The sequence below is a fragment of the Pseudonaja textilis genome, chromosome 14 (genome assembly GCF_049901715.1).
Source record: "Pseudonaja textilis isolate UNSWEBS1 chromosome 14, rPseTex1.2, whole genome shotgun sequence".
Classification (NCBI taxonomy): Eukaryota; Metazoa; Chordata; class Lepidosauria; order Squamata; family Elapidae; genus Pseudonaja; species Pseudonaja textilis.
The window spans coordinates 16,226,038-16,247,325 of record NC_142003.1 but is presented as its reverse complement, the minus strand read 5'-3'; the positions used below and the strand labels follow the sequence as shown (position 1 = coordinate 16,247,325).

Sequence of the window (21,288 nt, the reverse complement as noted above, 5' to 3'; positions counted from 1 at the left end):
AGCCTCCAGGAGGGCAAAAACAGCCTCCCCAGACTCTGGAGGTTCTCTGAAAGCCAGAAACGGGTCCATTTCCAGCCTTCCCGAACTTCCAGGAGGCCTGTTTTTCGGGGCCATCCAGGAGTCGGATTTGGGGGTTCTCCAAACTGCACAGAATCTTAGCTAGGGGCTCTCCCGAATCCCTGCGAATCCCCAGCAGCCCATCCTTGTTTGAGTGACAGTACCGGCCACTACACAATGGGAGTTTGATCTTTATTAAACATTTTTTTTCCCTTCATCAATCTTTGGTGGGTGTCCTGTGCATTGTTATGCATGCAAATCATTTTGACATGAGATAGGACATGGGTGCAAGGACTAACAATATGAGAAACAAAATTGATGGTTGCACCTAGCAAGGAAAATATTTCATGGACTTTCAGATATGCCACTTTTCACAAGGGATTGCAGGAAGAAAAGGTCTCCCTAACCCCTGAATAAAGTTTTTTCAACCCCCTTACTTTCCAATAATGTGATATTTGAGGGGCTTTTCAAAGAGAAGAAGGGGCCAGCCTATTCTCCAAAGCACCTGAGGGCAGGACAAGGAGTAATGGGTGAAAGACAACTAAAGAGAGATCCAACCTAAAATTATTAAATTACAATTAATCGATAGAAAGGCTTGCTTCCGGAAGTTGTGAATGCTTCATCACTGGAGGTTTGTAAAGAGAAACCTACCATTTTAGTCTGATGGAAAGACTCGAACACACCTCATCTAAAACCCTGGATTGAGTGTTCCAATGTCTGAGAGGCTGCCAGAAAGATCTCAACTTATCTTCCAAAGCACCTAAAGGCAGAAGAAGAAACCATGGATGGAAACTAATCAAGGAGAGAAGCAATATACAACTAAGAAGGAATTTCCTGACAGTGAGAACAATTATTACTGGAAGAGTTGCGAGTGTTTCAATACTGGAGGTTTTGAAGAAGAGATTGGACAAAAATTTGTCTGGAATCATATAGGGTCTCCTGCTTGATCAGAGAGTTTGTCTGGAAGACCTCTAAGACCCTTCCAACTCTGTTATTCTGTTGTTCTGATATATCTCCTCCATGTTGTCCAAAGGTGTTTTCTTAAGAGACAAGTGGACTTTCTTTCTTCGTTTTCTTGTTTTTTGGATATATTTCAGTTCTCATCCAAGAAGCTTCTTCAGTTCCAGATTCTTGGATGAGAGGCAAAACATCTTCCAGGAAAAAAAAAGAAAGAAAGAAAGTCCAGCTGCCTTTTTGGGGGGAAAAAAAGCACCTTTGAGGCAACCATGACCTGGATGACTGAGAATCTCCATTCACATTCTCCTTCATGTCCACTTCACCAGCTGAAAGGGGCTCTTTTTCAATGGCGGGATTAAAAAAAAATTACTCCCGGTTTACAAGGCTTGGTGGGTGTGGCTTGGTGGGCGTGGCAGGGGAAGGTTACTGCAAAATCCCATTCCCTCCCCACCCCACTAACCTGCTTTCCAGCTCCATTCTCCTCTGCAGGGCAACCAAAGGAGACCCAGCCCATCAGCTGGGACTCAATGGGAGGCAGAGAATAGATGGGGTTCGCAGGGCCAGTCAGAGGTGGAATTTGCCAGCTCTCTGAACTACTCAAATTTTCCGCTACCGGTTTTCCAGAACCTGTCCGAACCAGCTGAATATCACCTCTGCCTTTTTTTTTAAGGGAAAGTACAGCCCTAAGATGCAAACTGATTATTCCTGGTTCCTCTTTAGTAGCATCCATGCAAAGTTAACTGTGTTTTGTTGAATACAGTATAACATTGTGGGCAGGCCCAGATTTCATCTCTAGGTTGTTTGTCTTATAACGTTGACACAATATCAGAGCTGGTGGTGTTTCTCTATCTATATTCCTTTACTCCTTCCTAGGGAATTTGAGACATCTGTACATTAAAAAGAAACGCATACTGAATTCCTATGGTAGCACATGATAGAATAGATTGATGAGAAATATGAATTCTCTGGAGTTCTTTGTATCTCGGCCTTTCCCCCCCCCCTTCAGATCTGTGATTTAATTAGAATTTTAATCTTTCTGTGGACAAGCTGCAGGAGCCTCTAAAGGTCTTTTAAATAGAGATTAGATAGCTTAACTTGCAGGATATACACAAAATGTGGCTGAGGATCATTTCCCTTGATAGACTGAAAGAAGGCCATAACCATTTCCAGTTATTACAACAAGGAAACCGGGATCACATCTTTTTAAATTGACACAGGATAGTGCTTTGTCCTGTGTGTGTATTGATTTCCTCAAATTCAGAGGCTTTCGTTTTCCTCTCCATGAAGAAGGTCAATTCTGGGCCTATGAAAAAGAGCCAAGGGCCCTGTCCTCACCACCGAAATGTACACGGGAGCTTTTGTGGCAAGCGGGGGAATCTTGGCGTGCATATCAAACGTCAGTTAGACTGGAGGGATTCCAAAAGTCACTTCCATCTCGTATCCTTGAAATTAGATTTCACGGCACATTGAAAGCATCAGAAGCCAAAATGAACTGTGGAGAAAACTGGCACCAGGTTGGCATACATAACAATATGGGCTGAATCTGCTGAAGCTCCTGTTTCAGAAGAGAGTTCTAAGGAAGTCCAGGGGTCTCCAACCTTGGCAACTTTAAGACTTGTGGACTTCAACTCCCAGAATTCCTCAGCCAGCTTTGCTTTTCTGGGAATTCTGGGAGCTTTGCTGTCTGAGGAATTCTGGGAGTTGAAGTCCACAAGTCTTAAAGTTGCCAAGGTTGGAGACTCCCTGGTCTAGTTCATGTCATTTATGCTGCATGTCCTTCTTACTCTGCCTGCTTGCTTGTTCTGCCTGCCTGCCTACCTGATTCCCTGTCTGCCTGTCCATCCATCCATCCATCATCTATCCATCCATCCCATATCCATTTAAGGCAAAACCAAAACTGGTTTTGACTTAGCGCCATGTATGTATGTATCGAGTGACTGAATTGTTATTGTTACTTCGGTATAGATAGTTTTGGAAAGTTGTTCGAAGAACTTTAAATGTATTCCATCTATTTATCTCTCATGACTGCCACGTATGAGGCAATTTTGCAAGTTCTGTGTTGCCTGTAGAAAACAGTTCCTATAAAAGGATTGGAGGATCTAAATGAGGCTCTGACTTAATCTTAGCAAGATGGAATAGCTTTGAGTTTTGGAGCCTTGGTGCTGGTGCGGAGTCATTTTTTGACCCTTGGTGGGGGCAGCACTTCCTCGGGCAGAGCCGATATGCAATTTGGGGGCCCACCTGGAGTTACAGTTCCTCCTTGAGGAGCAGTTGGAAGCCATGGTTAGAGCTGTGGCCTTTACATAGATTGTGTGCAACCAATTGCTAGATCAGAATGCCTTGCTCACAATCATTCAGTAACTTCCCAGCTGAATTATTTGAGAGACCACCTATCATCTGTAGTGTTGGAAGAAATATCCATCCGGTTCAATTCCAATCCGGGAGAAAGGCACTGGAGACAAAATGGAGGCTGAAGGCTGATTGGAAAGAGGGTCCATTTACTGATGAACAGGACCACATGGGTTGTGGTTCTGGTGCAGCTGATCACATGGAGTTGAGTCTGAGAGGTTTTTATACCTTTTTGGGGGCTTTGAATTTGAGTTTCCTGTTCCTGGGCAAGAACATGTATTCTATTGGATGTTGTAGGGGTCATAGATGACTCTGTAGGTTGTCTGAGCTAAGTTTGGTTGAAGTTTGGAGGGTGATGCAATGAAGGGGCTTGTTGGGCAATTCCTGTTGTGGCTGATGGCTAATCTGACCTTTGTTCAGACCTTGCTGCAGGGAATTTTTGCTTATGAGTAAAGCTACCCACCTCTTTATCTCTTAAGTGCTGACATCTGTGGACTATTAACGAAGGTGCGGGCTGCTTTCCAAGAGCATGTTTCTCCATTTCTCATCCAGGGAAATATAATATTCTGCCTTTTTAATATTTGTCAAAATATTTCTCATTCTTCTAGGAGAGGGGTGGATGCTAACTTTCTACAATAGCATCTGCCTGATTGATTCAATATGGCACAGTTCAGGTTCCTTCAATTAAACAATGATATCTCTCAGAACAGCAGCATCTTCCCTCTGGAATGATGCTCTCCTTGAGGTCTAAGTGATCTCTAATGGTGTTTTGAAGGGGCTTGGAGACCTGGCTCTTCAACCAGACCTTTCACAAGCATGGTTGAGTCACCCCTGGGATTTTTCCCCCATTCCAATCCAGTTTTTGTCCTCTGACTATCTTTATTCTCATTTGTATCTCTGACTTAACTTGTTTTGGTTTTTTTGCATACAAATTTAATAATGAAGACAATTTAAAAAATCATTGCAACATATTATACAAAGCTTTCAACAATCATCAGGAAGTTATCTCTCTCTCTGGCTGATCTCAAAGTACAAATTAATCAGTAATAGGGAATTTATGTTTTTACTGACAAAGAAATAAAGGGAGGCAGTGGCTCAGTGGCTAAGAGGCTGAGTTGTCGAACAGAAAGGATGGCAGTTTGATGGTTCGAATCCTTAGCGCCACGTAACAGATTGAGCTCCTGTTACTTGTCCCAGCTTCTGCCAACCTAGCAGTTCGAAAGCCTGTAAAAATGCAAGTAGAAAAATAGGGACCACTTTGGTGGGAAGGTAACGGCGTTCCGTGCACCTTCGGTGTTCAGTCATGCCAGCCACATGATCACAGAGACGTCTTTGGACAGCGCGGGCTCTTCGGCTTTGTAATGGAGAAGAACACTGCCCCCTACAGCTAGAAATGATTAGTACCTTTAGCTATTTCGCTCTCATCAGCTAGCCATACCCTTCTGGGATTCGAATCCGAGCTACTTGTATACTAGGTAGAAAGTATTAACCTCTAAGCCACAGGCTCTCCTCACTTTGTTGGCTATACCAGGGGAGAGATTAAGTATTATTATTTTTAAATTAGGGCAATTGGTCTACCCAATTATGGGACAGAGCAGTAATAGGGAAGATTTTCAAGATTTTAAATATTTTGTTAAGGCATCGTTTCTCTTACACATTCAGTTCAGTCTCAAAAGTACCCTTTTATTATTATACGATCTAGAAATTCCCAGAAAAGAGATTCTTCAAACGTTAGATAGACCTTCTGTGTATCACATTTCCTCCAATTATACATTTAGTTAGCTGCTTTTGTTATCTATCTAGCCCTTAGCACAGTGTTTCTCAACCTTCCTTAGAAACTTTAAGAGGTCTGGGCTTCAATTCCCAGAATTCCCTGGCCAGCACATCTTAAAAGTTGCTAAGGTAGAGAAACACTGCCCTAGCAACAGTGAAGGTGAGCTAAGAACACAATTTATATCACAGCTTAAAAGGTGGTGGACTTTTTTTGCTTTTCCAAATTAACCCAGTCTTCTTTGCTTTTGGATCTTAGAGCATTTTTCATCCCTGTGTATATTTGTCTGAGAGGGAAAAAAAAAGATTATACATGCTTTTATGTCTCTCTATTCTGCCCCTGATGCAGTTAAAAAGAACTGAGCTTCTAAGGAAGCCCATTGTGGGGGTGGGTGGGAGGGCGAGGAGAAGAGAAGCAGGAGTCCTCTTGATTTTTGCATCTTTCTCCTTTGTCCTTATACCCCTAGGGAGCAATGCATTTGGGCTCATTTGACTATAGAATGGATTGTGTGTTTCTCTTAAGAATGCAAAGTACTTCCTACCCAAAGGAACAAAATATAATGAAGAAAGGCACAGTAACAAAATAAAAACTGGATTATTATTGTTGCTGTTGTTGTTATACACAAAAACAACAGGGTACACAGCAAACGAGATAACTATGCTAGGTTTCGTATCACAAATCACTTCCCAAGTGTTTAGGACTATGTGATGTATCGGCAGATTATGTAAGCAGATCCCAGTAAGGTGGCCTTCTGCCTCTGACCACTGGTGATTTTGTCAGCGCCAATTGTTGCTAAGTGCTTACCTAGGTCTTTAGGTACAGCAGCACCCAGTGCGCCGAGTACCACTGGAACCACCTGCACTGGTTTATGCCAGAGTCTCTGCAGTTCGATTCTCAAGTCCTGATATCTGGTGATTTTTTCAAGTTGTTTCTCGTTGATTCTGCTGTCACCAGGTATGGCAATGTCAACGATCCACACTTTTTTATTCTCCACGATCGTGATATCTGGGGTGTTGGGTTCCAAAACTTTGATAGTCTGCATTCAGAAGTCCCACGGTAGTTATGCATGCTCATTTTTGACCACTTTCTCAGGCTTATGATCCCACCAGTTCTTTGCTACAGGAAGATGGTAGCTGTGACACAAGTTCCAGGGGACCATCTGAGCGACTGTGTTGTGACGTTGTTTGTAGTCAGTCTGAGCAATTGTCTTGCAACAGCTCAGTATGTGATCGATGGTTTCATATTATTACTATGATGATGAGGATGATGATGATGATGATGATGTAGACTTTGTGAATCCAAGCCACCAGGAAGAAAAAGGAGGGGTGTTTTTTCCAAACTCTTACCCCGCACACAAAATCCCAGAAATGAATAAATGCCGCCTCATTCAACAAATGTGCGCTTAACACTAAGCCTCACATAAGTAACATTTTATCTCCCTCAGTTTTGTGTGCAAACATAACAAGATTGCTACTTCTGTTTTGACACTTTTCACACCATTTCTTAATTAGAAAAGCTTTGTGTAACAGATAGAAGGATGCTGGTGGGGAAAAGAATAATAAATTGGAGACAGGAGGCGTTTAGCGCAGAACATCTGAAACGGTGGCATTTTAGAAAATCAGCATGATGATTTGAAGGATTTTTTTTAAAATATAAAATATATATATATATATATATACTAAAGCTTGCAACCCAAAATGATTATTTCTTTCTCTGTTCTTTCCCTTGCTTTCATTTCACTGCATTTGGCTTGTAAACAGAAAGTAGTACGCTGGGTTTTATATACCTTTGCCACATGAGGCATATTTCTGAGGTTGAAATGTGGATTTCATTAAATTCCAGGCCAAAAAAATTCCCTTTAGCCCAGACATTCTTCCATTCTTTAAAACAACAACAACAACCAAACCCAGAAACAATCCTGCCGCTGTTATGAAATTGAACAGTGCCAATTTCTTACTTGACCAAATGCCTTTTGAAGTTTCTTTTAATACTGTCATCCTGTTTGCACCAGATCTTCAATTTCAGTCGTTTAAAAAAAAATATGTAGCATACCAACCCCTGGAGGTTCAGCCAATGATGGGGCCAAACTAACATCGCAAGACCTACAATTTAGTCATTTCGGGCATTAGGCACAGCTGTAAATCTCACCTCTCCAAACACTTAATCCCTTTTTTCAGGGATGGGTTTATTGGACAGATAATGAATGAACTAGATTAGTCTCTGTCTTGCAGGCCAGAATGAAGCTATAGATGCAGAGATGGGGCCTCCCAGAAGTCGAAACCTTTATTATAAATTATGCTGGAAGGTTTAAATTCAAGGATTCTTTTCTCTGTCTCTCTTTCTGAATTCACACATGCAGGTGGAGAACCTTTGAGAGCTGTATGTGACGAAATTTCATTTTAATGTATGCCGATCTGGGTACATTCAAAGGGACAGTAAAGTTATTCTAAGTTTTCAAAGTCTAAGGTAGTCCATAATTTACAACAATTCACTTAGGGACTGGTTCGAAGTTACAATGGCACTGCCAAAAATGATTTATGATTGTTGTTCACACTTATGTGAAGCATCCCCATCAGAGGTGGTATTCAGCAGGATCTGACAGCTTCTGGAGAACCAGTAGTGGAAATTTTGAGTAATTCAGAGAACTGGCAAATACCATCCCTGAGTGGCCCCGCCAACCCCATCTATTCTCTGCCTCCCGAGTCCCAGCTAATCAGCTGGGTCTTCTTTGGTCGCCCTGAACAGGAGTTCGGAGCTGGAAAGCAGGTTAGTGGGGTGGGGAAGGAATGGTGATTTTGCAGTAAACTTCCCCTGCTACGCCCACCAAGCCACGCCCACCAAGCCACACCCACAGAACCAGTAGTAAAAAAAATTGAATCCCACCACTGATCCCCATGACTCTTGGCAACAGGTTCATATTTATGACATTTGCAGTGCCCTGGGGTCCTGTGATCACCTTTTGAGACCTTCTACTGAGCATTGTGAATGGGGAGGCCGGATTCATTTAACAACCAGGTTACTAACGTCACAACTGCAATGAAGTTTAGCTTAACAGCTGTCACAAGAAAAGTTGTAAAAAATGGGACAAAACTCAACAACTGCCTCGCTTGGCAACAAAAATTTTGGGCTCAGTTCTGATTGTAAGTCAAGGACTATCTATATTTAGACCAGGGGTCTCCAATCTTGGCCACTTTAAGCCTGGAGGACTTCAACTCCCAGAATGCCCCAGCCAGTAAGCTTAAAGGCTTAAAGTGGCCAAGGTTGGAGTCCCCCGATTTAGACTATCACACTAGGAAAAGCATGCCATGAAGGTCCACCCTCCTTGTATTGTAAAGTTATAGTAGTAACAGCTTACTGCAGGTCTGAATGTGCTTGCCCCTTCTTTTTTTCCTCTTCATGTGGAACTCGAGAAGGGGTGTGTCTGAGATGTTTTTTCAGGTTAGTTTCTTGGTCTGGACTCAAGCCCTGCTTATCTGATGATTGCCTTGGTAGTAGAACTTCCTCCTGTCCTTCAAGGCCATCCCCTCTATCCCCCATAGAATGGAATCTCATCTATGGTAATGCAAAGTTACAATCAATCAATGGAACGACTTGCCTTCAGAAGGTTTGAGTGCTCCATCATTGGAGGTTTTTAAGAAGAGACTGGACAGCCACTTGTCTGGAATGGTATAGGGTGTCCTGCTTGAGCAGGGGGTGGTGGACTAGAAGACCTCCAAGGTCCTTTCCAACTCTCTTATTCTATTCTATTCTATTCTATTCTATTCTATTCTATTCTATTCTATTCTATTCTATTCCATTCCATTCCATTCCATTCCATTCTATTCTTTATCCTTTATAAAATGTGAAATATTTTGTATTTTCAACCCCTTTCTCCTCATTTGTACAGGTCCTATATTCACATACCCATAACTAGCTGACATGGAAGACTGACTTGGAAGACTGCTATCATGTCTCCCCTGGTCCTTCTCTTCACTAGACTAGCTACACCCAGTTTCTGCAACCATTCTTCATATGTTTTAGCTTCCAGTCTCCTAATCATCTTTATTGCTCTTCTCTGCACTCTTTCTAGAGTCACAGTCTTATTTTTTATAGTGTGACCAAAATTGGATGCAATACTTTAGGTGTGGTCTTACTGAGGCTTTATAGAGTGGTATTAGTACCTCACTTGATCTTGATTGTATCCCTCTGTTAGTGCAATTTAGGATTGCACTGGCAGTTTAGGCTTGCATTGATACTAATGAATATTACAGGATTTACACTGAATAATAATACTATCCAGAGTTCCAAGTATCTGGCATAAAGCATCAGATGATACATAATGTAGCCAGGTCCTGCGTGGCTAAATATAACATTGGTTTTATTGTAATTTCTTTGTTTGATTGTTTTGAGCCACTGAGAGTCATTTAAAGTTGGGCAGCATACAAGATTAATAAATTATTCTAGTTGGTCGCCCAGTCAGCCAAATGACCCAATTGGATTTGGCATTTTTGTTCGCTTATGGAATCCTTCCCCAAAAAACCTGGGTAGGCAGATGTTGTTGTTTAATCATATTAAATTATTATTATCACAATTAGAAAGCTTTTTGGAAATAAAATGGTTGATCCTGTTTGATTATGGCTTGTTTGATATGGCTTGCTGCTAGCATCAAGTTTAGGGCTGACTTGCTTTTTGTTTAAAACCCAAGCTGCTCGTATTTTAAATGAACGCTTTTATTTTTTAAAGTGCCTTGTACTTAAAATTTTTGGTTTATACTTGGAAAAAGTCTAGTAGACCCTTTGCTATTAACAAATTAACAACTCGGTTCATCAGATTGCATAGAGAGGTTAAACACTGCACCAGCATGCTGTCTGAGAAATTGTGACAGTTGCTTTCTACACATTCTCAAGCTGTTACGTTAAGAAACATGGGGACTAGATTGTGCTGGGTTTAAATTTCTGCATAAGGCTATATATCCTTTCAAACATAATGTCCACCTGAAATTCTTTTTTCCTATCTCAATCTGCTTTTTTTCCACTGGAGAGCTTATGTGAGAATCAAAAGTGTTCTTTATAAATAAAGAAGACACTGGGTTTTTCTTTATAACATCTGTCCAGATAGATGAATTGGATGGATCCATCTATCCATCCAGCTTGCTAACATCTGTCAATTGATCTGTCCATCCACCCATCCATCTGTCTATCCATTGTATCTCTCCATTCTCTCTCTCTATCTATTCAGCTTGCTATCATCTGTCAATCCTTCCTTCCTTCCTTCCTTCCTTCCTTCCTTCCTTCCTTCCTTCCTTCCTTCCTTCCTTCCTTCCTTCCTTCCTTCCTTCCTTTCTTTCTTTCTTTCTTTCTTTCTTTCTTTCTTTCTTTCTTTCTTTCTTTCTTTTTTATTGGCCAAGTGTGATTGGAAACAGAAGGAATTTGTCTTGGTGCACATGCTCTCATTTATCTTTCATTTATCATCTATCTATTCAACTTGCTATCATTTGTCAGTCCATTCATCCTATCTATCCATCTACCAATCTATTATCTGTCTGCCCATTATTCCATCCATCCATCCATCCATCCAGCCAGCCATCCATCCATCCAGCCATCCATCCATCCAGCCATCCAGCCAGCCATCCATCCAGCCATATCTATCTATCTATCTATCTATCTATCTATCTATCCACCTACCTACCTACCTACCTACCTACCTGTAATAAGAATTGCTATTGGTTCAAGGAGCCTGGCAAACTTCACAAACCCAATGGACAATATTGCTTTCATCCAGCTTTAGGAACCATTTGAAAATAAATTCAGATTCTATTTTTTAAAAAACTTTTTAACACATGTGTTGATGGAAACTTTAGTCAATTTGTACCAGGGCATAATTTGGGAGATTAGCTTGTACAAGTTGTTGAAAGTATAAAACACACTAAACATGGTGTCATAAAGGGGAGGGCTTGAATTCCTATATTATTATGTAAGTCGGGGTCTTCAAACTTGACAGCTTTAAGACTTGTGGACTTCAACTCCCAGAATTCTTCCTCCAGTCATGTTAGCTGAGGAATTCTGGGAGTTGAACTTCACAAGTCTTAAACTTGCCAAGTTTGAAGATCCTTGATCTAAGTAATAGTGATTAAATAATAGTATGGAAGGAAACCAGGATGTCTTGTTCCTTTGTAAGTATTTATGGTTTAAATACACCTTTAAAAATCCAATTTATTTATTTTCAAACTTTGTATGATTGCTATAGAGTCCTCATTCACTGGTAGCTTCGCATTATTGTTTTTCTGGTGATGTTTAAGTATTCCATAATGTATATTCATAATATTCAGCTATTACTAAATGTTTGTTGGACTAAGCAAAGAGAGAGAAAAAATGAAACCTGAAAATCAAATTATTTGGCTTTCATTTCATGGAAAAGTTTGTTCGTTTGTTTTTTTTAAAAAAGGGGGACACCATAAATATTCTGTCAAGCTTGTACATCTCTGCTTTGTTTGTTACACACTACAAGTCTCAAGGTTTTACTGATAATTTCAAAATTACTCTTTTGAAATGCAATTAGTTGCAATCTTATACAACTGGCAGCAAACTTGCCTCCAGGCTATTCTGTAAACCTCACCTCTTATCACAAACACAATTTTGCTCACAAGGACAGCCCAGTAATGGTTGTGGGGACCTTATTGGAATGGCTTTATTTTACCGCTGGATTGGGTGGAGGAAGAGGAAAGATGCTGAGTTAAAAAAGTTGTGTGGTTCCCCAGGAAACCTTATTTGTGAGTAAAGCCAGCAGCAGCTCAGCTCCTCCCTGAAGATGGGTGACTGCTGAGATCCCAGCAGGAAGGAAAGCTGGACAGAAATGTGATGAAGTGCCTCAAAGAGGCATTAATCTTGGCAAAACCAAACCCCGCTCAATGTTCTCCCCTGTTGTTTCATGTTTTCACAGGGTAATCAGGAAGCGGCTGCACCCCCTGAAACAATGGCTCAGCCTTACGCCTCTGCCCAGTTTGCTCCTCCTCAAAACGGCATCCCAGGAGACTACACCAGCCCCCATCCTCACCCCACCCCCGACTACTCCGGGCAAACCACGGTTACAGAGCACACGTTAAATCTGTACCCACCTGCTCAGACGCACTCCGAACCAAACACAAGTGACACAAATGCACAAACTGTCTCAGGCACAGCCACCGTAAGTAGGTTTTTTTTTTTGTTTTATTTTTCCAAACTTCCTCCTTTGAAATGTACTGTTCATTTTCCAAAGCCTCAGCAGACAGTCCCGGGCCTGGAGTTCATTTAGGAACCTAGTGGGATGGCCTGACCTTCCGAGTGGAAACAAATATGTGATGAATTTCAACTCTGAGGTTTGATTCAAGGTAAATTTTCAGCCACTCTCCTACATCATTCCTTTAATAGCGTAGATTTCAGCAGAAAGCATTTTGGCAAGACAGAGGTTTTACCGGGACCTGGTTGTATTCTGCAGCTGTGCTTTGCCGGCAATCTGTGCAGACGGCAGCGGAATTGGACAGTGGGGAAGAACGGGGAGGACTGCGTTTGATACAGAGATGGGACCAGGACCATTTGGGAGTGGTGTGCTGACTCCAGAACCTTCGGAGTCTGGCAGCAGCAAAGCAGAGGAATAAGGGGAGCCTGTTCTCAGTGCGCGTGTGCACAGAGCTGCTAGAAGGCGAGAACAGTTAAGACAAAAGGGGAAACTCAGGAGTAAGTCATGGAGGTGATTGCCCCTCTCATAAAGTATAAAGGAAGTGCAAAGGTAGAGAAACCTTTGCAGGAAGCAAAGTTGATTAATCCTTGAAGCTGTGTGTGGACTTTGTACTTTGGTTGGTTTTTTACAGCTAATTTGGCAACTTTAGTTGTTGGCAGCAATTCAAAGGAGTTAAAAGTGGGTGCTTATCTCGAGGGACTGTTTGGGACTCATTACAGGCTGGGAATGAATATAATTCCCAGCGTTGAAATAAAGCAAGAATTGTTTTAACTAAGCGTATGCTTAATTACAGTCTCAGGAAGCCTTGGTCAGAACATCTGCTGTATTGAATGAAGGAATGAACTTTGTCTAAATCGGTGTTTAAACCGGTTAACTATAGTTTCAGGAGATGAGAAATAGATGGATGGACAGAAGCCTAGTGTGTTTGGCTGCAAGGGTGTACATGGGAATGGGTAGTCAAAAAAAACCCCTCAAGGTCACAGTCATGTTGTATATGTCAGAAGGACAGAGCTGTGATTTTATTGTCCAAGCATTACTTGGATTCTATGGTTGTGAAGCATTTTGGATTGAACAGGAGAATGCTTTGTGTAGAGGCATATTCCATCAACATCTTAATATCTTTTATGATGATGGGTTTCCTTTCTAAATCTGTGTCAGGTTTACTTCATATTTACAATGTATTTGTGTGTATTGCTCCAAGTGTGATAGGAGTGTGTCCTTCTCATGTGAAGGAAGCATATAGCCATATTGATTGCCATAGTTAGAGGTTTTTTTTATCGATCTACTTATAGTCTGGTTGTTTGGAAAGAGATCTCCTGTGATGGCAAACCTATGGCATGCATGCCAGAAGTGGCACACAGTGCCATTTCTGCCAGCATGCAAGCCGTCACTGGGAACAGATCCACTACGCATGTGCGTGCCACCCCCCGCCAGCCGGTTGATTGTCGGGTATCTGCCATGCATGCGTGGAGGGGAGCATGTGCAGTGGGCAGGGGGGTGTCACACGTGCATGTCACTATGGGTGCAGGCATGTGTGCATGCACTTTTTGGCATGCAGTGACGAAAAGATTATCCATCACTGTCCTAAGCTTATTGTAAGTAGTACAACTGGCCACTTCGTTTGATGTTATGATGGATCCTAAAAAAGATACTTACAGCCCAGATGTTTTGACATGCCCTCAGTCATGTGATCAGATTTTGGGCACCCTGTAACCCATCCACATTTACAGCTGTTTGCAGCATCCCACAGTTACATGACCAAGCTTTAGGATGTTTTTGCTGGAAACTGGTGTTTACTTCTAGTTTCCATTAAAAAAAGCCCATTGCAAACAATGGGCTCACTTAACAACTGCAACACTTGCCATAAAAATGTCATAAAATTGTGTCGGTCACATGATGACCTGCTTAATAACCCATACAACTTATGATTGCACTTCTGGGCTCAATAGCAATAGCACTTATAGTTATATACTTCTTCACAGTGCTTTGCAGCCCTCTCTAAGCGGTTTATAGAGTCAGCATATTGTCCCCAATAATCTGGGTCCTCCTTTACCCACCCTGGAAGAACAGAAGGCTGAGTCAACCTTGATACTGGTGGGATTCGAACTGCCAAACTCAGCAGCTCGGCAGGCAGCAGAAGTACCCTGCAGTTCCGCAGTCTAACCACTGTGCCACTGTGGCTTATAATGACAATTACAGTTGTAAGTCAAGAATATCTAGTACTCAACTTTCTTAAAGGTGGAATAAAAGGGTTGATTTAAAACAATGTAGACTTTGTGTAGGCATCAGAGCCAAGCTGGCACTTTTGATGATCCATTCAAAATCCAGGTCCAAGCAGGAACAGGTTCCTAGTTTGTGTTACCAGTCAAAAAACACAATAGGATGTGCTATTGAATAACAGAAGTTGTAGCAACATTTCGGCAGAATCTCACCTGTCATCATCAGGCTCATGTATTGGGTTCGTCTGTGAGTCAGACTTTCACAGCCGTTTCTGTTTTAAATTTGGTGCTAGCCTCGTGCTGTTTTTTCTTCATCTGATAGGTTGGGAGTCTTGGTCTGTGTTTATTGGTCTTGGAGTTTGCTGTGTTCTTCTTGATTGGTATTTCTAATATCTTCTGTCTGTTTTGTAGCATTTTTTTGTCTTGATTGGCTGGCAACATTGTGTTTCCTGTATTGGAGGCTTTTAGTGCAGCTTGGCTTCAGGTAAATGGACGGCTATCATTTATTAGGAAGCTAGGTTTCATCTGGGTGCCTGGTTGGGGTGTGTTTGAGCTGGAGGTATCAGGGGGGATCTGTTCGTGCCCCAGTGTTTGCCTGGCTTGTGGTGTGGAGATTTTTTTGTTTGTGAGTGCAGGCTTCCAAATAATTGACAGTCTGGTGGAATCATCTCTTTTATTCATGCTTTCAGGTCTTTTTTCAATCTCTATGGCCTATAATATTTTCTAACAAGTTTTAAACTGAATGCCAATATACATTCCCATGTGGTATTCCCCTTATACAATCCCTAACCCTTATCTCTAAATCTTGAAACTTTATCATTCCTTTTAATTTTGGCTGGGTTTCCCTTTTCTAAGTTTCTTCTTTTTTCCTTCTAATTTTATTTTTATTTCCCTCTGCCTGTTGGCCATGTTTCCCCCCCACTTTTCAGTTCTCTTTCTTGGGGTTTCTTCTTATGTATTCTCCTCTTCTTCCTCTTAGTCTTGAGTGTCTTTCTTTTATTTATTGTCTCTAACATCAATGTCTCTGTTTTAAGTCTTTTTATGTCCTTTGACAATGATCCTTGTTCTTCATGCTCGTCGATGCTGTTATTTCCCTCTTTTAATTCATCCTCTCTGGACTTCCTTTGTTCTTCCACAAGCTGTAACGCCATTACTTTACTCAGCATTAACTCCACCAATCTCATTCTTTCTTTAAACATCTCTCTCACATTTTGGAGCTCCAACTTAAATTCTTTGCTTATTTCTTCCATTTCTTTGGTCTATTAAGTTATTCTTTATTTTATTAAAAGTCATTTTTTTCTGTTTTAGTCCTTGTCAAAAGTCTCAATTTTAACTGTAATCCCCTCTTCTTTTTCTTTTTTTATAAAGCTTTCGGGGATCTTGTTACATACAAAAAGTAATTTTCCATAGAAACATAAAAGAAGGAAATCTTTAACATTTTGGTGGTGCTCTATATCACTTTCTTCTTAGATTTTTTTTTAATTTTTAATTCACTTTTCCATAATATTAATATTAGACTTAACCAATTCCAAATAAGTCCAGCATTTTATCCAATGCCTGATTAATGTCCAATTAATGTTATTCCAAGTTTAGTCTCTAATCACATATAATTCTTTTATTTCCAGTTTTTTCTTTACCTTATATTTTCCTCTTATTTTTTGTTTGCCGCTACTACTCTTCCAAACGAGGGGTCCTTCTTTCCACTTTTCGGGGTTATAAAAAAGAATATTCAAAGTCTTTTATCCAGTTACACGCTGCTCACCACTTTCACTCTCCAGCACAAAACTTGTGTCCTGGCAGCTTCCCATCTACAGGGCAGCCATTAAAAGACTGCTGCTTCTCCCTGTCTTCTAGGGGAGTTTGCCAAGCCAGGAAGGGGAGATGCAGCACCCCTCGACCCAGCTGGTGGTCTCCCCCTCTTCCCCCCACTCCTATGAGGTGGGTCAGATGAATCCGGTCCTTTAAGGACCCCTCCAACAGGGTAAGCATGGATCAAAGTGGCGCACAATCGCAGTCTCTGAGCCATCGTTGACCAGAACACCACTGGAAATCCTCCAGACCAATTCTTGAATGCAGCTCATCTGCCTGGAATCCTCACTGTATAATGGACATTAGTACAATTGAATGAGTTCAGAGGTATTTCGCGAGAAGAGTTCTCAACTCCTCCGCTTGCAGTAGAATACCTTATGTCACCAGAATAAGGTAATAATGTCATAAGAATACCTTATGTCACCATGAAATTTTGGACCTAGTCAATTTAGAATTATGCCGCCTATGGTCTGCTCTAAGCTTAGTACACAAAATTGTCTGCTACAATGTCCTATCTGTCAATGACTACTTCAGCTTCAAGTGCAATAATACATGGGCAAACAATAGATACAAAATCAAAATAAACTGCTCCAAACTTGATTGCACAAAATACGACTTCAGCAACAGAGTGGTCAATGTCTGGAACTCACTCCCTGACTCTGTTGTTACAGACTCAAACCTCCAAAACTTTAACCTTAAACCTCACTCCATTCCTAAGAGGTCTATAAGGGGGTGTGCATAAGCGCACCAGAGTGCCTACCGTCCCTGTCCTACTGTTCCCATTTATTCATACTCATTTATTATGTATATACTTATACCTGTTTGTACATATGTTTATATGCTATGTTTATACTTATACTTGTTTTCTCATACATGTTTGAAAAACAAACAAATAAATAAAATAAAAATAAATAAAAAATAAACTTTATAGAGACATCTGGGATTTAACCAAGTGACTAGACTAGAACACAATACAACACAACACAACACAATAGAATATACCATATACCATTTCAGACAAATAGTTTCATAACATCCCATACCATTAATCCACTAATAGTAATTATTAATTTCCTATTATTTCATAGCATCCCTTATTACAATACCTCTGCAAATGTTTAGATCCAATAGTTGAAAGAAAGTCCCACGTTCTTATGAGCTAAAATGGCATTTTTTGCTACTAAGTGACCAATCTACAGAGATTTTTATGGAAGTTGTGAAATTTTGTATATAAAGCAACATATTTTCCCCCAGTATGTTTGTTTATTTGTATTTTTACCCACTGTTATTTTCATGATCCAATTTATCCAAGTTCTGATTGTTCTTTTGGTTCATAATAATTTGGTAAATAAAATCACCTCCAAACTCATATCAGTGGAAACTTTAGTATTGTTTGCTCAGCAAAGCAGAAATTTCCTTAAAAGGGGCTAGGGTTTTGTTTTGTTATTTTATTATTCCTTTTGGGTTGGTGTGCCACCGTTTACAACAGAGCTTTCCTTGTAAGGTTTATAGTAGTCTAAAACTATTTCAAAACAAAAGGAATAATGACTGAAAACACATTTTAAATTGGGTTTTAAAATAAAACAGAGGATATACATATTTTAAAACACTGCAGCATCCCAATTCAAAGAAGAAGCATATTGATAGATCAGAAGTCATGAGAGAATTTAAAAAAAATTACCTTAGGCTGAAAGGATAATGAAGTTGGTGGTAACACCATATGTTAACATGTGTTCCGTGATACGGCCATCTTAAGCCACCAAAGGCATTTACAGGATCTTGAACAGAGGCAGGAAACAGTCTGTCTTGACTTTTTGGATAAAATAAATAAATATGTAAAAGTTTGGGTGAAACTGGGCTAAAACTTAGTGTCCCATCAATATTTGAGAGTAAATATCAACTCTTGGAAGCTCAATGCTGCCTCCAGAAGCAGCAGAAATGGTCAGGTAGGCCAGGCCAGGTCCAGAGGTGGAGGTCCAATTAAGCCTATTAACTGCTACTCAAGTCTAGGCTGAAGAATCTTCTCAACTAAGAATCTTAGCACCTGTTTGGAGTTAGATAATCAAATCAACTGAATTCAAGGGAGGTTGGACTAAGTCTGCTTGTTAGCCATTATTGGCTGAGTCTCTTTTAACTCCGCCCCCAGGTTGTGCCAAGCCTTCTGCTATAGAAAGTTTCACACATATAAAGATAGTTTTCTTTCTTGCTAAATCATACATATCCCACAGAGAGGCCCACCTTACAATACAACATTCAAACCAGAGGTGGGATTCTACCAGCTCACACCTACTCACTAGAACTGGTTGTTACCATTCTAAGCAGTTCAGAGAACCGGTTGTTAGAAGAAATTACTGGCCTAATCCTGTAAGGAAGGCAGGAAGGAAACATTCTGGTGTTGCTTACAGAAACTGCCTCTCCGTTAACCCTTATTACAGTCTTGGCAGGACTAGACTTCCTGTCTCAGGAACATCTCTGGATTTTTTCCCCCTCCTTTGCTGGTACTTTGCTTGTGTGGAGTGACCACTCAAAGTTACAATGGCACTGAAAAAAGTGACTTATGATAGTTTTTCACACTTACAACTGTTGCAGCTTCCCCACAGACATGAGAGGCCAGGTGAGGAGATTCGTGCCTCGATGTGAGTGATATTGAGTTGGCCACACCCAGCCAATAACATGACCACCAAGCCACATCCACCCAATTACATGACCACCAAGCCATGCCCACCAACACGCCCATAGAACTGGTTGTTAACATTTTTGAATCCCACCCCTGATTCAAACCCTACATGTATACAGGTAGTCCTTGACTTAAAATTCATTTAGTGACTGTTTGAGGTTAGAATAGAATAGAATAGAATAGAATAGAATAGAATAGAATAGAATAGAATAGAATAGAATAGAATAGAATAGAATAGAACAGGTCTTGGAGGTCTTCTAGTCCACCTCCCTGCTCAAGCAGGAGAACCTATGCCATCTCAGACAAGTGACTGTCCAATCTCTTCTTAAAAACCTCCAGTGATGGAGCACCCATGATTTCTACTCGTTAATTGTCCTCACTGTTAGGAAGTTTCTCCTTAATTCAAGGTTGCTTTTCTCTTTGATTAGTTTCCAACCATTGTTTCTTGTCCTGCCCTCTGGTACTTTGGAGAATAATTTGCCCCCCTCTTCTCTGTGGCAGCCTCTCAAATACCGGGATACTGCTATCATGTCACCCCTAATTCTGTTCTTTAGATTAGCCCAACCTAAATCCTGTAGCCATTCTTCGTATGTTTTTGTCTCCAGGCCTTTGATCATCTTAGTTGTTCTTCTCTGAACTTTTTCCAAGGTCTCAACATCTTGTTTTTTTTTTTTTTTTTGTAGTATAGTGACCAAAATTGGTTTCAATATTCCAGAAGTACAGAAGTAGCTTGCTATTGCCATCTTCTGAGTTTGATTTATGAGTTTCTTTTAGATGGATTTGTATTCCTTTTAGCTGTCCTCATCCCTATTCTGGGTTATTCTTAGCTTCAGACTCCACTTTTTATCTTCTCAGCCGAGCAGAACCTTCTGGGAGGATATGTTCCTTATAGCATCACCCTCATTGTCCCTGAAGTTACCAAGCCCTTCCACCATGCCATAATGGTAATTTCCTGTGAGAGCTTATGTGTCATGATATCATTATCTTAATCATTGTCAAATCCTAACAATTGGAAACTGCACACAAGAAACAGGCTCAAAACCCTTGTGGGGTGATCATAGTTGGCTTCATAAATGGGTCACATCAAATTCCCTGATGTGGAATGAAATAGTGAGGTCAGTTCTGTCTTCAGCTGACTTGCTGAGTAGACTGGAGATGGTTTTAAAAATCAACTCTGGTGAAAATTGATGACTTTTGGAAAATGTAATTGCTGCTGTCAAATTGTCTTGCCAGATATCTTTCCTGCAAAAACCAAAAAAAATCTGTTGTGCAGATAGTTACTCAAAGTTTGATCTATAATTTTAAACTATGAAGGTTGCATTTAGACTGGTCTTTCTCAACCTCAGCAACTCCCAGAATTCCACATGCCGCATGGTTGACTTATGGATTTAGACCATGAAGTCCAGTCCCTGTTTACTGCAGGAATCCAAAATAAATCATACCCATCAGAGAGCTGACTAATAGTAGAGGATCTATGTAGATCAGAATTGGTGTTCCCTGATCTTGGTTGTTTTCCTGCAGATTTTTCATGACCAGTGATGCCATCAGCACAAAGGAGATCACTGAAAGGTTCATAGAGCACTGAAATTTTATTCTTCCCTGTATTTGTTTCTTTATTAGACTTGTATGTTGCCTATATTGCCTAGAGGTGACTCTGTGTGGCTTACAAACAGTAAAAGCCAATAAAATATTAAAATGATCAATAATAACAACAATAATGAACATCTGGCTGACTGTGTGACATACTGTAACTATTTAGAATTGAAAGATGAGGAGGCAGGGAGCCATTATGTAGTTATTGAACCTGGTCATGAAAAGTCTTCAGGAAAAGAAGTCTAGCCCATGTCTTAAACTTAACACTAATTCTAACCCAACCCCTAACTCTTAACCCTAATCCAGTGGCCCCTAATCTTTGTGGCTTGGCAGCCCAATCGGGGGCAGGGAGAGGGAAAGTGGGCCACGTGAGGGGTAGGCCGGTGCACAAGTGTGAGTGTGCACAGCTCAACTTACACAAGTAGCGGGCCAACATGTATGCACTCATAGATCAACTTGTTGAGCTCTCTCTCTCTCTCTCTCTCTGTGTGTGTGTGTGTGTGTGTGTACATGTATACCAACCTGCCATTCATGCAAGTTGATCTGCACATGCGTGTGTGCATGCCATCCCACCACTCACATGGCCCAGTTCTGAATAGGCCATGCCCCAGTAGTGGGCCACAGCCTGGGGGTGAAGGTCCCCTGCCCTAACCCTAATCCTA

General features: G+C 40.9%; 1 protein-coding gene across 11 annotated transcripts in view; it reads left to right on the top strand.

Moving 5' to 3' along the window:
• The window catches only part of RBFOX1 (RNA binding fox-1 homolog 1), a 1,842,789-nt gene that overhangs the window by 1,616,567 nt on the left and 204,934 nt on the right, over window positions 1-21,288 (top strand). For all 11 annotated transcript variants that reach the window (XM_087912645.1, XM_087912641.1, XM_087912650.1 and 8 more), the window contains one exon: window positions 12,053-12,295. In XM_087912645.1, the coding sequence (XP_087768771.1) occupies window positions 12,053-12,295 (243 nt within the window). The remainder of the gene's footprint in view (window positions 1-12,052; window positions 12,296-21,288) is intronic.